Source organism: Convolutriloba macropyga, chromosome 7, assembly GCF_964194025.1.
Source record: "Convolutriloba macropyga chromosome 7, txConMacr16.3, whole genome shotgun sequence".
Classification (NCBI taxonomy): Eukaryota; Metazoa; Xenacoelomorpha; order Acoela; family Convolutidae; genus Convolutriloba; species Convolutriloba macropyga.
In genome coordinates, this window is record NC_134474.1 from 66982571 (window position 1) to 66999873 (window position 17303).

The 17303-nt window shown below is 36.0% G+C and overlaps 1 protein-coding gene across 1 annotated transcript in view; it reads left to right on the forward strand.

Moving 5' to 3' along the window:
* LOC142343269 (dnaJ homolog subfamily C member 7-like) overlaps positions 1-17303 on the forward strand; it is a 211861-nt gene that overhangs the window by 182119 nt on the left and 12439 nt on the right. The window contains exons 6-8 of the mRNA XM_075395057.1: positions 1681-1845; positions 2960-3125; positions 3611-3757. Coding sequence (XP_075251172.1) covers positions 1681-1845; positions 2960-3125; positions 3611-3757 — 478 coding nt within the window. The remainder of the gene's footprint in view (positions 1-1680; positions 1846-2959; positions 3126-3610; positions 3758-17303) is intronic.

Consider the following 17303-nt stretch of genomic DNA (forward strand, 5'->3'; position numbering starts at 1 on the left):
TTTGAGTGTCATAGAGGGCTATGAGCATTGAAATCACCGACACGAAATCACCGACAACAATGCAGTCGTCTAACAAGTAGTTACTGATTGATGTCTTGTATCCTGCATCACAGCTAGACAAAGGTGGTATGTAGGTTTTCGCTGGTTTGATGTTATTATCACTTGCATGGAGTTCTATGGCATGGATTTTTCGGTGTTTGTCAGAAGTTTGAAGTTTAATTTCAGAATTGTCCTTAATGATAAATTTTTTTAATTCGTCATCTCCATGATTCTTACGACCTGACTTCTCGGAGTTGACTTTTTCGATGACTTCGGTGACTTCTTCTGGTTTGCAGTTAAAATTTGTGTACGTGACGTCGTTTGTTCTGCTCTTAGGTCAATTTCGTGACTTACCATACTAAAAAAATGGCTTCTGAATTTTTATGAACATTTACTAGTTAAAGATCAATAGTGTGCATCCAAGTAGTGCCAAAAGTATATGCCCTAATTCTTGGATATTAGAGTCTTGAGTTTTTGATTTCAATATTATTTTTGAAAGGGCTCCATTAGGGCTATTTCCTTATAGAGCGTGTGTGTTTCATAAAAATGACAGTCCGAATCTAATCCAAAAAGTCTGGTGGTCTATTAAAAAGCTGATGGTTGACCTGTCAATCTTATTTCTTTAGTTGGTTCAATTCCATCGAAGGCCACAAGCGTCTTTTGCGGCTATTTTCCGGCAATATGCTGGCTATGCTTATCAATTGCTATATAAATTTCTTTATTTTTCTGAGAAATTTTGAACTCAATATTATAAATGATGTGTTCGTCGGTTGAACACAAACTAAAAATAGCTTATACGAATTTGAAACTCGTTGAAACTGAAGATATTCGTGTTTTCTCTTCACATGAGACAGTTCCTTACTGATAAGAATGCTCATTTCTAAATCTTTGTGTCACCTTCTCAACATGAATGGACATGTAATAAATAGCACCCCTTAAGCATTGAACCCGCCGTTGAATGCTTTAAAAAGACCCTTAATTTGTAGTGGGGCCAATAAGCAAAACTTACTGTTGGATCCCTGCTCAGTCATAATTTTGAACTATCATCTTCCTCATTCTTCTGACAGAAAGAGCATAACAACGTAGAGGTTTACTGAATGAAAAGTAATTGACTTTACCCTAACGAATTTTGGTTACCTTTATTTTGGAAAATTAAACTACGCCTTTTGATTAGTTTCCGCAGATTTGCATCTTCCCATTTGTTAAATTTGCTATTGTTTCGTTAAGTTACGTCCTGCAAGCAAATAGAAATTACAGTATTCTTTTAGGTAAACTGGTCTCATGTTCGGTTATATAGATTCAAATCAAGCGTCACCGGACGCTGAAGCATGGGCCTGACCCGCGGGACATGGTCACGCCCTGTTAATTCCTGTAAACAAAGTAATGCTTTGTTGCTTTTCGACCAGGAAAAAGCTCTCTCCTACAATACATCAGTGTATTATTTGTTAGGTCAATAAAAGTATGCATGAAAAGTCACCAATTGTTATATAAATTTATTTTTCTGAGAATTTTTGTACTCAATAATATGAATGACGTGTCAGTCGATTGATCACAAACTAAAAATAGCTAATACGAATTTGAAACTCAGCTGAAGGTGTTCGTGTTTTCTCTTCACATGTTTATTACTCTGTTTGTGTTTAGAAAGTGAAGAAGATGAGTAAACTGAAGGAGGAGGGAAATGAGGCATTTAAGAAGGGTGCAACTGAGAAGGCATACGAGCTATACTCCGAGGCACTCGAAATAGATCCACATAACAAAATCACAAATGCCAAATTATACTGCAATCGAGCTACCGCTGGCGGAAAGGTACGCGAACTACCTCACCTTTTATAATCGATGAAATTTCAATCGAGGTATGCAAATGAACTCGGGGCAGTAAATTGTGCACATATTGTGTCGCCGATATAGAGAATTAAAACTCATGAAGCCGTTGTTTTTGTATTGGTTGTGTTATCACTGATGTAGAAAGTTGAAACGAGCCTCAAGGTTGGAAGCCGCACAATTTGGCAACCACACAACCTATGACGTCTGAACTCACTTTTGGATTTTAAATTTTATGAACATTTACTAATTAAAGGTCAATAGTGTGCATCTAAGTATTGCCAAACTTATATGCCCTAATTCCTGAGTAACAGAGTCTTGAGTTTTAATATCGAATTTTAATTTTGAAAAAGCTCCATTGGGGCTTTTTCCTTATAGAGCTTATGTGTCTCATAAAAAATGACAGTCCGAATCTAACCCAAAAAGTCTAGTGGTCTATTAAAAAGCTGGTGGTCGATCTGTCAATCTTATTTCTTTAGTTGTTTCAATTCATGGTAGGTCACAAGCGTCTATCGCGGCTATTTTCAGGCAATCTGCCGGCTATATTTCTATTTTTGCGCTGGTTCAGATTATTTTGAAACATGAACACATTAGATAGATATTTGAGCCCACGATGACATTTGTGTTCACCCGGGTTGACAAAAATGGTTCAGTCATTGAATTTTATATCATGGAGCGTCGACTTCGTACAATAAAAATCCCAATTGTACAAAGTCAAGAACGACAAGTCACGTCAAAATTGTCATAATGTATGAAGTAAGGTAAGAATGTCATTTATTTATGCACACTTGAACTCAATGTTGAGAACATTTGTGAAAACACTCACGTGCACATTTTAAAATACCGAAAGTCTGCAGTGCCAGAAGTCAAAATGCCAGAAGTTGCTACTTAGCCAGAAGTTGAATTTCGTTGACTTTCGTCATTTTAAAACGTGCGCGTTTCGTATTTTAAGCATGGTTAAATGCCTCTGCAGAAGTCACTTCGAAATTCTGGCTTAATATCTCGAACCGCTTCGCGGTTCTCGATAAACGCCAAAAGTTCTCAATGTCTTCAAGCAGAGTCACTCAACCATTACATAATACAAGCCTGAATGTTTCAGCTGAAAAAGATAGAAGAATCTATAAAAGACTGTGACCGTGCTATTCAGTTGGATGAGAACTACGAAAAGGCTTTTGCAAGACGATGTGCTCTTTTACAAGAGGCAGAGAGGTACGACGAGGCTGTCAGGGACGCAGAACACGTGTACAAGAAAAACCCAACACCAAGTAAACATAAACAATACCATCTCCTTGCCCATTCCTAATGTTCATATCAGGGGCCAAAATTTCTAACCAGGAATAGGTTCAGAACTGGATAGTAGGAACCTTCTAAACAACTAATCGGGCGTGCAAGTAGTGGTCAAGGCGGCTACGAACTCAGCTAACTCCCCTTGAGTTAATATTTGGTATCAAACATAATTTCTTGCAATTATTTGGGTCCCGTTGTACTTGATGTAGTTAGCGCTTGGGAGGTTTTTAGTCTGACCTAGTTCCATCAATGTGACTCATAAATCATAACTACACGACAGTTTCTACAGTGAAGTTGCATGAACCAAAACTGCCAATTATAGTTTCAGTACACAATTTCGTGTTCTGCGTAAAAAATGGCAGCCAATTCCTTTATATCTTGAAAATGGGGCAAGGGTTTACATGAATGTGTCAATATGCCTGCGATTACTTTCCTCCTAATGTTGTGACTTGTGTTTGTGTAGCTAATAAGAGAGTATTACAAGATGCAAAGTTGGAGTTGAAAAAGAGCAAACGGAAAGACTACTACAAACTGTTGGGAGTTGAGAAGACAGCAGGCGATGATGAGATCAAAAAGGCATACAAGAAACTTGCCCTTGTACATCACCCAGGTAACTATCCTAATCATCGACAATAATTGAGCTATGATTGTGAACGGGATGTAAACTTGGTGAATCAGTGGTGTCTGGTTTTATGGCGGGATTTTGTGCATATGCATACATAATTAGCCACCCATGCGTCTCATTGCTGGAGTGGTGTAAGTTCTATCGAATCATTCTAAGTCGCATATGAACGAAGTTTGTAGCAATTATTAATAGCCACCGTCAGCCTCTCAACGGCTATTATTTAGGAGCTCTTTTTTATAGCTGCGAAGCTGTAAGCTGAGCGTAGCTATATTGCGGTGCTCTTGGTTTTTTTTTGTTTCGTCGTCTGACGCTTCATTTTCGTTTTACATTTGTTCTAGAACATTCTGTCTCGTCACTGCTTAAATGGCTTTTTCGCGCTTGATTTCACGCTTTCTGCGTGACCTAAATTGCTGTTCCTAAAAGAAAGTTGATTGTAAGAAAACAGATTGTATGGTCCGACAGCCGAGTGGTTAAGGCGATTGGCTGTTAATCCGGAGATCGCCGGTTCGAGACGCGACAGGGAAACTTTTTTTGCACCCAAAAACAACCTCCTTTGAAATAAACTTGTAAGTTTTATAGGCGGCGGCGATAACTATTATCAACTCACTTCTGTATCTTTTTCCATCTGTATTTTACGGCACGCAAGTCTATTTCGCAGCTATTCCGGCAATCTGCCGGCTATGTTTTACAATTCAAAGAATTTGAATTGTATTGGGGCGCTGTCTTTTTTTAAGGTCTGTTCACAAATTTTCATGATTTTGAGGTAAATTGGAGTAGTGATTTTGGTCACGCCGAAACAGGAAGTGGAGCGAAAAAGCAATTGGTTTTGCGGCGTGAATTTTTTTCACTCTAGTTTTAAAGTAGAGTGAGAGAACGGTGTTTGAACAAAAATTCGTTGTCTCGATAGTGGTTTTTTGTTCACATGCGGAAATTTCACTTTGATGTTTACTGTTTTTTCGATTTTTGGATCGGATTTTTTTCTAAATCGTTTTTCCAATCCATTCATAGTTCATTCGAGGTCTAGTTTTTTGTTAAGTCAATGAAAATTATTTGAATTGTACGTCAGGACTTGTCCTGCTATGTTTTTTTTTATTTCGTTGTCGCGATTTTTGTTACGACCATATGACGTCATAACCACTTCAAGCCTGCTTTTTGTTCATTCGTTGATGCAATTTCAACTAAAGTGCGTGCGTGACGTCATTTTCGCTCTTAGTGGAGCGTGTTTTTTTGTTCATTCGCGTGATCATATTTTTGGTCACACTTGATTTACCTCACTCTCAAAAATGACTTCCTCACTTTGCAATTGACTTTTATTTACTTGAGTTCAAAGAGATATGTCATGTGTCAAATGGGTGTGTCACTCCAAATGAAAGTTTTTTGAGAGCAGCTAATAGAGGCAGCAAAACATTCAGATTTATAATCAAAGTATAACACATCAGCCTTCAATGAAAAGACGATTTTTTGGGTCCTTTTTACTGTTTTTTAATAGCCGCACTGCCCTCATCTTCTCAGCCGGCTATTATAGCGCTCCTAGTTTTTTTGCTTTGTCGAACAAAAAAGTGTTTCGCTTTACCTCATTTTGCCGCTTTTTCAACATTTTAAGTGAAATCTTTTTGACTTCTCTAGGCTAGTTTCTCTCTTCTCTCATTCTGTTAAAAGTGATTTTGAACATCACTTGCTCAGCAAAGCAATTCAAAATGAACAGAGTCAGTATAAAAATTGAAGTCAGAAATAGAAACGGGATAAACCCATAAAGCCCAATTTTAGATGCCCGCTATTTGAACGTCGTTCCTGTAAGTATTAGTTACTTCTCTCTAATGTTTATTGGCATTGATAGTAGCCCCTGTAGCCTCTCTCTAAGAAACAGAAGTATGTTCAACTACGAAATGCCATCAAAATAAATCGGACTTAAAAAATGTTTTTCTACAAATTTTTTTAATATCTATTTCAATCCCAATCATGCTTATTGGAATCAACGCCGGCTATTTTCCGACAATCTGCTGGGTATTTTTTAACTGCCGATCTACAAAGCTATTGCGGCTATTTTCTGGCAATCTGCCAGCTATGTTTTTTTTTCTTTTTTATCTGATTTTTTTTTCAAAATGGTTTTTTCAATTCATTCAGAGTCCGTTCTAGGTGTAGTTTTTCGTTTAGTCAATGAAAATTCTTTGAATATTCAGGACTTGTCATGCTATGTTTTTTTTCAAGATCTGTTCACACATTCTCATGATTTTTGAAGTCAAATTAGAGGAGTGATTTTGGTGAGCTTGACAATTTTGACTTTTCGAGTGACTTTTTCGACCTTGACTTTTTGCATTTCGCGTGATCTAAAATTCTCTCTCAATCACAATTTCAAGCAGCTGAACGCAATTGGCGGCAATTCAATACTAAAAGTCGAATGGAAAGTGCGCCGAAACTCTTGTCATTTTTTACTTTAAATCTTAATAGTGGTATATGTTAACCTCTAATGTGGTTATTTGAAGCCCACTTTAGAACTTCTTAGTCCCATTTAGGCTCCCCCCCCCGACTGAAGCAGGCTGCAATTGATTAGAGCTCCCACTAGTCATTCAAGAGCAATTCTTCCGACGTTTAGTCGGTTATGTTTGATTTATCTAAATCTGTGAGACTCTGTCTCGCCGGCATTCTTCAATTGGTCTGCCGGTCAGTAATATAAATTTTTAGTTTTTCAATCAATTCTTTGTATTGTAATTCAGGACTTGTCCTGCTATGTTTTTTTATGATCTTTTGACACATTTTCATGAGTTTGAAGTCAAATTGGAGTAGTGATTTTGGTCACGCCGAAATAGGAAATGGAGCGAAAAAACGAGTGGTTTTGCGGCGTGAAATTTTTGCACTCTAATTTTAAAGTAGTGAGAAATTGTGTTCGAAAAAAATTCGCTTTCAACTTTTTATCTGATTTTTTTTCTAAATGGTAATCCCAATTCGTTCGTAGTCCGTTCTAGGTCTACTTTTTTGTTTATTCAATTAAAATTCTTTGAATTTTAAATCGGGACTTGTCTTGCTATGTTTTTTTTCGCTTTACTTTATCACATTTTTCGTTTTACATGAGTCACAATTTCCACGCTTGACTTCTGACTTACTTCACTCACTGTTTCAACTGAATGGATTTGAAGTTCTTTCACGCATTGAATTACGTAATGTAGTGCGTAGTGAGTACGGCAAAGGTCAAAAGAGCAGAATCAAAAGAAATGGCTTAAGAGCCTTCAGTTTAAAAGCTGAATTAAATGTAATTTTAGAATGTATCCGAATTTGAAGAGTCTACACACCAAATAAGAACACTTTGGCACTTCGAAATATTCTGTCAATTTCTATCTCTTATTTTTTCTTTTTTGTTGCAATCCCAATTTGCGTCAGGCGGGTCAACGGCGGCTATTTTCCTGAAATATTCCGGCTATGATATTAGTATACTGAACGAAAGTGAGTCAGAACCCCCTTTTTTAAGGTAAAGTTTATTTTTTTCAGGCAATATTACTTTTTATCACATTTTGAAATCAATTTTTTATGCCATTGATCCTCCACACTAGTGATCTCACCCACCTATAAGATTCAGATGAAACAACAGTAACTCGCCAGATAGCACAATCTAAAGTTGATTAACTCCATTCAAGTATCACGAGAAAGAGAAAATTGTCAGGATATCTCATCCTAATCACATCTTTCTGTCTCTAATTTTTGACACAAATGCAAACTCATTTGTAATTGAGCAAACATGAAAACATTAGATTTTGAGACAACTTTCTTTTTACTGTGGAACTTGGTTGAAATTCATTAACGTTACATTCGCATTTCTGGTAATTGAACGTTGTGTTTTATTTGAATTTCATTGGTAGGAGAGGAATAGTGTAGGGAATCGGTGGCGCAAAAGTTGATTTCAAAGTGTGAATTGAAATAATATTGCCTCAACAATTGAATTTTTACTTCGTAAGAATAGAGGGTGCTAACTTACTTTTGCCGGTAAGTATACTTTTCGTCTTAGGTATCATATTATTTCGAGTTTTTTTGGTGAGTTTTTTTCTTAAAATCTGGCTTTTTTTGGTGTTCTTATTGTCTTTTTTTTATCCAACGGATCTGCTAATGGTTAATTTATCACTTCTGAGGTTGTTTTTATGCTGTCACTAAAGATTATGGTATGTTGTATTGTGATTTTTTTTAATTGGACGGATCTGATATTCAAAAACATTCTGATTTTTTTGCTCACTTTGCGTTGCCTGTCAGATTTCCACAAGTTCTGTTAAAGGTTCCTTTTTTGCGTTTATAATTGGGCATATAGGGTTAAGCGTTTGTTTGACTGTCATAGTTTGATGTTGCTGGAGAATGTTGACTTTCAGTTAGTTCTTAGTAATTTCAATTCATTGGTTTTTCACTGTTATTATTCAGGATTTGTCAGTTTCGTTATTATTTGCTCTTGAGCGAATTCATAGCAATTACTGTAAACGTGTTGGTCTTTTTTATGCAAATTTTTGCGCTTCTCTTCTAGAACATTTGTTTTCTTTTGATTAGGGATATTTTTTATTAGGCCGGAAGTGAAAGCGAGGCCATCATTGATCTGAAGTTGTATTTTTTCAACCCTAAGTATTTGGAGTCTATTGGTGGGCTTTTTTCACGAATGGACTAGGTGTTTTGGCGGGACCTTTCTTCGGTGATCTTTTGAACTGCATTTCAAACAGGAACGAGATGTATGGATGGATGCAAGTATTTAGATCAAGTTGCTGAAGAAGCCTGAAGAACACAGAGAAAAAATTGTTTTCTGTTCATATCGCATTTTTGAGGAGGGAGAAAAGTAGGTATGAAAAATTGTCCGTGAGTGAATGTCAAATGATAGTCTTTTATTGATCAAAGGTTAATTTCGACGCAAGATTTTTTTTATTGATTAGTAGCCGCCCTCATCTTCTCAGCCGGCTATTATTGCGCTCGTATTTTTTTTTATAGCTGCGAAGCTGTAAGCTGAGCGAAGCTATATTGCGGTGCTCTTGGTTTTTTTTGTTTCGTCGTCTGACGGTCTTTTTTCGTTTTACATTTGTTTACACAGCAAAGCTGAAAAAGTCAAATTTTCTGAATGACTTCTTCCTCTCACTAACGGCATTTGCGCGCGTGACGTCATTTCTCACTCGCTTTAGCAAAAGTTTTTAGGTTATTTGCGTGATTAGATTTTGATCATACGTGACTTACCTCACTCAATAAAATGACTTTTGCACTTTAAAACTTTAGTTTAATTTGAATTTGTTTAAGGTCAAGGGAACTCATTTGTGCAGTTAAGGTCCCTAATAAGAGGCTTCTGCGGAAAGAATTTTAACAAGCTTTATTAATTTATCGCTGAATGTTTTTTACCTAGTTTTTTTGAGCGGCGTCGATTTTTTTTTCAATTTAGATCAGTATCTGTTTCTATCTCGATTATATGGCACGCATGTCTATTCTTTCGCAGCTATTCCGGCAATCTGCCGGCTATGTTTACTTCGTCAAACTTTTTTTCGCTTTACTACCATTTTGCCGCTTTTTCGACATTTTGCGTGAAATCTTTTTGACTTCTCTAGGCTAGTTTCTCTCTTCTCTCATTCTGCTAAAAGTGAATTTGAACATCAGTTGCTAAGCAAAGCAATTAAAAATGAACAGAGTCGGTATAAAAAATTGAAGTCAGAAATAGAAACGGGATAAACCCATAAAGCCCAATTTTAGATGCCCGCTATTTGAACGTCGTTCCTATAAGTCTTAGTTACCACCTCTAATGCTTATTGGTGTTGATAGTAGCCCCTGTAGCCTCTCTCTAAGAAACAGAAGTATGTTCAACTACGAAATGCCATCACAATAAATCGGACTTAAAAAATGTTTTTGTACAAAAAATTTTTTTTTTCAATAACTTCTATTCTGTCAATCCGAATCATGCTTATTGGAATCAACGGCGGCTATTTTCCGGCAATCTGCCGGGTATGTTTTAATTGTTTCAGTTGACAGCTATTACTTTCTATGAATACGCTGTTCGTTTTTAAAATTTTTTTGTAAGTGTTTTTTAGCTTGCAAGTGTTTGCTGTACTTTTTGATTTCTTGTCGCTTAATCTCAATAATTTTTGGTCTCATTGTTTTCTAATCAGGAGTATTCCAGTATGTTAAATTGTTTTATTTCAAAACTGATTCTTTCCAAGACTTGGGTTTTACTAATTTTTGAGAAATTTTACCGATTTTTTGAGTTCTGCGATTTTTTATGGGTCATTTGTTGTCTTCTCGTAGCCTCACTAAACACAGGTCTTGTCTGTTGCTAAGACTAGTCGAAATATTTGTTTCAACTCTTATCTATTGCTCTCAATTAGTCATATGTTTTTCTGTGTTTATCAATCTCACTCATGACTAGTCTGATGGTTTCCACTCGTACCCTACTTTTGATTGCCACTCGTATCCTTCCTTGGGTACCAGCTCTCAAAGGGTTTTCAAGGGTTGTTTTCCCGTCTCTCATTTTGACTTTTGAGAATTATTTGATCACAATGCCGTGCCTGCCTCGATTGTACCACTTTGGAGTTCTTTGTTGATTTGTTATTAATTTCAGGTACAATCAGATGATTTGCGCGCGCTAATATCTGAGGGGCATTTGTTTAATTTTTTTTTCATTTGCTCCGAAGCGAGAGCAAGCCTATCATTGTCCGGGAAGGATTTCCAGAAATTTTGATGTTTGGTGTACTCTTGCTAAGCTTGCTTTGTGTCAGTCGGTTTTTATTTTTCTTTGTAACAATAGTTTTCAAATTTTTTTTAGATCTTTGGTGTTTGACCCCCTCCAGCCCAATTTAGCAGGTGCATATTATATACGTCTCCGATTATTGCTAATGTCTTATTTCACATCGTTATTTACTTTTTAGTGGCACTCACTGATTCAATTGAACACGCAATATCCAGAAAATGGCAACTATTTTTTTATTTTGCTGACAATAGTAAATCTATTTTTTGATGATACGTTTTGTGCATGTGTGGTTATTGCTCTCCAGAAACTTTATGCAAACTAACCTTCTACCTTTTTTGCCCAGTGATGATAAATGAGTAAGATCAAATGAGATGCTTTTTGCCTGTTCAAATTTTTCTTAACTATCATAGGAGCAGCTATTGTCATTTTGGTTGCCACTCGTACACTTCCATGGGTACCGGCTCTCTAAGGGTGTTGAAGAGTTTTTCCCATCTCTCCCTAGTCTTGTGAGGGCTGTATGACCACAGTGCCGTGCCACCCTCTACGATTGCACCACTGTGTAGTTGTTTTGTAGATTTTTAAAATTAATGCCAGGCAAAAGATTTCTGACCGTTTGAGCGCGCTGTTATCTGAGGGGCATTGTTTTATATAAATTATTTTCAATTGTTCCGAAGCGAGAGCGAGGCTATCATTGGCCGGGAAGGATTTCAACACGTTATATGCATGATGTACTCATTCTAAGCTTGCTTTGTCTCAATCTAGTGTTTTTATTTTTTTGTAACAATAGTGGAAATTTTTCGTATCTTTTCTGTTTGCTTCCCCTCCCGCCTCAGCTTAGTGGGTTTAAATTATATGCACCCCCATCCTTGCTTATGCCATATTTTAATAATGACTATTTTGTAGTGGCGCGTGTTGTTTGGATAGGGTGACTAACGTACTGGGATCAACCTATAAAGCTTTTTCGTTCGTTAAGCCGTTGTGCATTAGTTTATTAAAGTTCATGAGCGAAATTGGCCTATGACATCAGTATTATTATCATTTTAAACTGCACGCAAAATTAGAAATTCGGTAAGTTTAGAAAATATTAATTTTCTTGTTTTTATCCCGATGGTTGAAAAAGTGATGCCGCTATTTTCCGTCAATCTGCCGGGTCTGTTTAAACTGGGATTTCAGGATTTGGATTTCGTTTTGGCATATGAGTTAATATCATAAAATGGAGCTAATTGCTAACTTCGGATATGGAAATTGCTATAGTCAGTCCCATCTGTGAGTAGGCTTCTCAGCTCAGGTTTTGCCTGAAGGTCAAATGACTTAAATAGGCTAATGATCTATTGGTTATCGAGGCTTTTACATGATACTTTTTGATAGTTTTATTCGAATTTGAATTGGAACTTTACATTTTAATCCAAGTTTTTAATTTTGGTCTTTCCTTGCATGCTATTTATAGGAATTACAGCTTAAGTGATTTCTTGGCTCATCCAGCAAATGACAACTATTTTTAGTTCAGTTTGGAGACATTAAAAGCTTTCATCTGTTGACAATTTATTTTGGGTATGTGTGGTTATTACTCTTCAGAAACTTTTTCTAAACTACTCATAGTATATTTGTTCTTCTTTGCCCCAGTGATGATAAATGAGTCAGATCAAATGAGAAGCTTTTTGCCTGTTAAAATTTATATGTGAATTTTTAGCTAGCATGGGTGCAGCTATCATCATTTTGGTTGCCCATCGTATCCTTCTATGGGTACCAGCTCTCAAGTGGTGTTGAAGGGTGCTTTACCCATCTCTCCATATTTATTTGAGGGCTGTTTGACCAGTGCTGTGCCTGCCTCTGCGATCGCAGCACTGTGTAGGTTTTTTAGGATTTTTTTATTCCAGGCAAAAAATTTCATATGATTTGCATGCGTTGATATCTGAGGGGCATTTGGTTTATATAAGTTCTCGAGCGGGGGTATTATTGATTTCATTGTAATTTTTTCTGATTGGTCTTCAGGATGATTCTCGCGACCATTTGACTTCTCCAGTTTCAGTGATTTCTACAGTTGTACTGTTTAATGTTTGCTCGTGACGTCATTTTGAATCACGTTTGCGTCAACTGTTAGGTCAATTATGTGGGTCAATAGGATTCTGACTTAACTCACTCAAAAAATGAGTCTGCCCAAACTTGAAGATGTTTTTTAACTGCATTGACTAATAAGGCTAAATAGAGTGCACTTAATTTTTTTTCAACTTAATTGCTCTATTATCTGTAATCTGGAACATCTATAATTTAAGGTTAATTTTTTTTATTGGGAAAGTAGTTTTGCTCATGTGTCAATAAATATAATTCCGAAAAATAATCCGTAAGAGGTTTCTTCTAATTTATTTCATTATTGAAGATTCACATAAATTGAGCTCGAAACTTAAGTGCTCTGATATTAATCTGGAGCATCTAAATTTTAACGCGCTTTCAATTCCAATGATAGTCAAGTTGGTGTATCGCGGCGATTTTCTGGCAATCTGACGGCTTTGCTGTTAAATAAGCTAGAATAGTGAGGTATTATTGGCCCTCTTTTTTAGTTTTTTTTACAATTCAGAGAGTTTTATTTTGTTTGGAGCGCTGTCTAAAGATTTGGTAGTTTTTTTGGCCTTTTGTCAATGAGAAGTAAACTTAGAGTAGTGGTTATGTCACGCTAGACATGTAAAGGGAGTGAAGGTGAAGAAGCAAGTAATTTAAAGATGGAAATTGTTTCAAAATGCTTTAAAGGTGGAGTGAGAAAGTAGTGTAAGAGCAGATGTTGACCGTTTTTAATAGCTGCACAGCGATAGCCGGGGGCTATTATTGGCCTTCTCTTGGTTTTTTACAATTCAAAGAATTTGAATTGTATTGGGGCGCTGTCTTTTTTAAAAGATCTGTTCACACATTTTCATGATTTTTGAAGTCAAATTGGAGTAGTAATTTTGGTCACGCCGAAACAGGAAATGGAGCGAAAAAGCGAGTGGTTTTGCGGCGTGAATTTTTTTGCTCTAATTTTAAAGTAGAGTGAGAAAACGGTGTTTGAACAAAAATTCGGTTTCTCGGTAGTGGTTTTTTGTTCACATGCGGCAATTTCACTCTGATTTTCACTGTTTTTGCGATTTTTTGGATCAGAATTTTTTCTAACTGGTTTTCCCAATCCATTCACAGCTTATTCTAGGCCTAGTTTTTTGTTTGAATTAAATTTTTATTTCTCGCTAGTGGTTTTTTTGTTGACATGCGGTATTTTGATATTGATTTTCTGTTTTTTTTTCTTATTTATTTGTTCTGATTTTTTAAAATGGTTTTCTGAATTCACTCATAGTCCATTCTAGGTCTAGTTTTTCTGTTTAGTCAATGAAAATTCTTTGAATTGTACGTCAGGACTTGTCCTGCTATGTTTTTTTATTTCGTCGTCATGATTTTTGTTACGACCATATGACGTCACAGCCACTTTTTGTTCATTCGTTCATGCAATTTCAACTGAATTACATGCGTGACGTCATTATCGCTCTTAGTGGAGCGAGTTTTTTTGTTCATTCGCTTGATTAAATTTTTGGTCACACTTGACTTACCTCACTCTCAAAAATGACTTCCTCACTTTGAAATTGACTTTTATTTGCATTAATACAAACAGATAAGGTCAAATGTGTGTGTGTCACTCTAAATGAAGGTTATTTGAGATCAGCTAATAGAGGCAGCAATAACTTATACAGATTTTTAATCAAAACATAACAGATCAGCCTTCAACGAAAAGACGAATTTTTTGGGTCCTTCTTTTTACTGTTTTTTTTAACTGCGGATCTACAAAGCTATTGCGGCTATTTTCTGGCAATCTGCCAGCTATGTTTTTGAATTTTTAAAGTAATGGTTTGAAATCGTCATTAATGTATATAAATAAGGCATACTTGTGTTTTTTGATTTGATCAAACGGAAGTTAGTGGTTTATATGCTTCATAAGCTATTTGTTTTAATAAAATGTGTGCGATTTTTCTGCTCGTTTCTTTTCTTCTTTTTCGTGTCCTGTTTTCGTGTCCTGTTTCTTGCTCTCATTTATGACTGGTTTCTTTGGTTCTCTATTGAGACAGAAGCTATGTAAGAGTATCTAAAAGTTTTTACTACTTTGTCACTACTTGCTTGAGAATTTTACTTAATCCCATGAATTGCAGGTTTTACTAGACTCAGTTCATATCAAACGTTTTAACGGATTCGACCCTATTTTAGAATTTATTAATGATTATTTGAGTTTGCTTGTCTGTTTTTAATTGCTCTCAACAAAGTTTGTTGCAATTATGTGAATCCTGGTACAACCGACTTTTCATCTGACATGATATTGCGTCCTCAAAAGATGATACATCTGTACAGCTCAGAGAGCATTAAGTCGCTATGTAACTAAGGTAACTACCTCACTCCCCTCAGTCTCCCTTCAACATGCATGCTCGAACCCCCCTTAAGAACGCCCACTTTGCCCGCCCCTGTATTTTATCTTTGCCCGTATTTGCAGTTATTTGTCCTCTCATTTAGTATTGTTGATTACCTATCTTCTTGGCTCTCAAGTGTGGCATAATTTGTTCTAGTTATTAAAGTATTCTATTCGTGTAAGATAATTTTAACGACTTTGTCACTTGTTTTCAAAGTTAATTGTGGTATGTTTGTTTAATAGCCGCACAGCGATAGCTGAGGCTATTATTGGCCTTCTCTTGGTTTTTTTACAATTCAAAGAATTTGAATTGTATTGGGGCGCTGTCTTTTTTTTTAAGATCTGTTCACACATTTTCATGATTTTTGAAGTCAAATTGGAGTAGTGATTTTGGTCACGCCGAAACAGGAAGTGGAGCGAAAAGCGGCTGGTGTTGCGGCGTGAAATTTTTTCGCTCTAAATTTAAAGTAGAGTGAGAAAACGGTGTTTGAACAAAAAATTCGCGTTCTCTTTAGTGGTTTTTTGTTCACATGCGGCAATTTCACTTTGATTTTTACTCTTTTTTCGATTTTTTGGATCGGATTTTTTTCTAAAGGGTTTTTCCAATCCATTCATAGTCCGTTCTAGGTCTAGTTTTCTGTTTAGTCAATGAAAATTCTTTGAAATTTCAATTGAATTGCATGTGTGACGTCATTTTTCGCTCTTAGTGGAGCGAATTTTTTTGTTCATGCGCGTGATTAAATTTTTGGTCACACTTGACTTACCTCACTCAAAAGTGACTTCCTCACTTTGAAATTGACTTTTATTTACTTTAATTCAAAGAGATAAGGTCAAATGGGTGTGTATCACTCTAAATGAAGGTTATTTGAGATCAGCTAATAGAGGCAGCAATAACTTATACAGATTTTTAATCAAAATTCAACAGATCAGCCTTCAATGAAAAGACGAATTTTTTTGTTCTGCCTTTTTTACTGTTTTTTTAGACTGCCGATCTACGAATCTATTGCGGCTATTTTCTGGCAATCTGCCAGCTATGTTTTTCTTGCTTGTTGTTTTAGTTAATGTTTTGTTACTTATTTCCATTAATGACAGGCGTCATAGACATTCTGAATAACACAAAATAAAACACGTTGTTTCATGGTTTGTTAGTAGCTGATGGTTACACTTCCCCTGAAAACATTTGTTATCAAATCAATAGCATTTTTATAGCTGCGAAGCTGTAAGCTGAGTGGAGCTATATTGCGGGTCTCTTGGTATTTTACAATTCAAAGAATTTGAATTGTATTGGGGCGCCGTCTTTTTTTAAAAGATCTGTTCACACATTTTCATGATTTTTGAAGTCGAATTGGAGTAGTGATTTTGGTCACGCCGAAAAAGGAAGTGGAGCAAAAAAGCGAGTGGTTTTGTGGCGTGAAATTTTTTCACTCGAAATAAAATGGTGTTTGAACAAAAGTTCGCTTTCTCGCTATTGGTTTTTTGTCCACATGCGGAATTTTGACAACGATTTCTAAGGTTTTTTCCAATGTTTTAATCTGATTAATAGCTGCCGTCAGCCTCTCAACGGCTTTTATTTGGGCACTCTTTTTTTAATTCGTTTTACCTTTTGGTCACGATTTTCGTTTTACATAAGTCACGATTTTCACTTTTGAAATCTGACTTACTTCACTAACTGCTTCAACTGAATGGATTGTAAATTCTTTCACGCATTCAATTACCCAATGTTTTGAATACTGTCAAAGTCAAAAGATCAAAGTCAAAAGAAACGCGATAAATCGATAAAGCCCGATCATTAAGTCAATGAGAATTAGGTTATCAAAGTTCATTAGAGTTTTTGCTAGCTGACATTCTTATTAAGCTAATTAGCTATTAGCTTTGAAGCTGAAATAAGTATGATCTTAGAATCCAACTGATACTGCATGCCAAATTTGAACACTTTGAGACTGAAAATCAAAACAAGAAAAAAATTAGAGCAATTTATCTCCTTTTTTTTCTGTTTCGATCTAAATACTTTTCGCAATCCATTCATAGTCCGTTTTTATGTATAGTTTTTTTCGTTTCGTCAATGAAAATTCTGTGAATTGTACGTCAGGACTTGTGCTTCTATGCTTTTTTTGTTTCGTCATCTGACGCTCTTTTTCGTTTTACATTTGTTCACACAGCCAAGCTGAAAAGTCAATGGCTTCGAATGACTTCTTCATCTCACTAATGGCATTTCCGCGCGTGACGTCATTTCAATATCTTTAGCCGACGGTTTTAGCTCATTTGCGTGATTAAGTTTTAATCATACCTAATTTATCTTTTCAATAAAATGACTTTTGCACTTAAAAACTTAAGTTTAATTTGAATTAGTGTAACATCAAAGGAACTCCTATGTGTAATGAAGGTCCCTTATGAAAAGGCTTCTGCGCAATGAGTTTTAACGAGCTTGATTA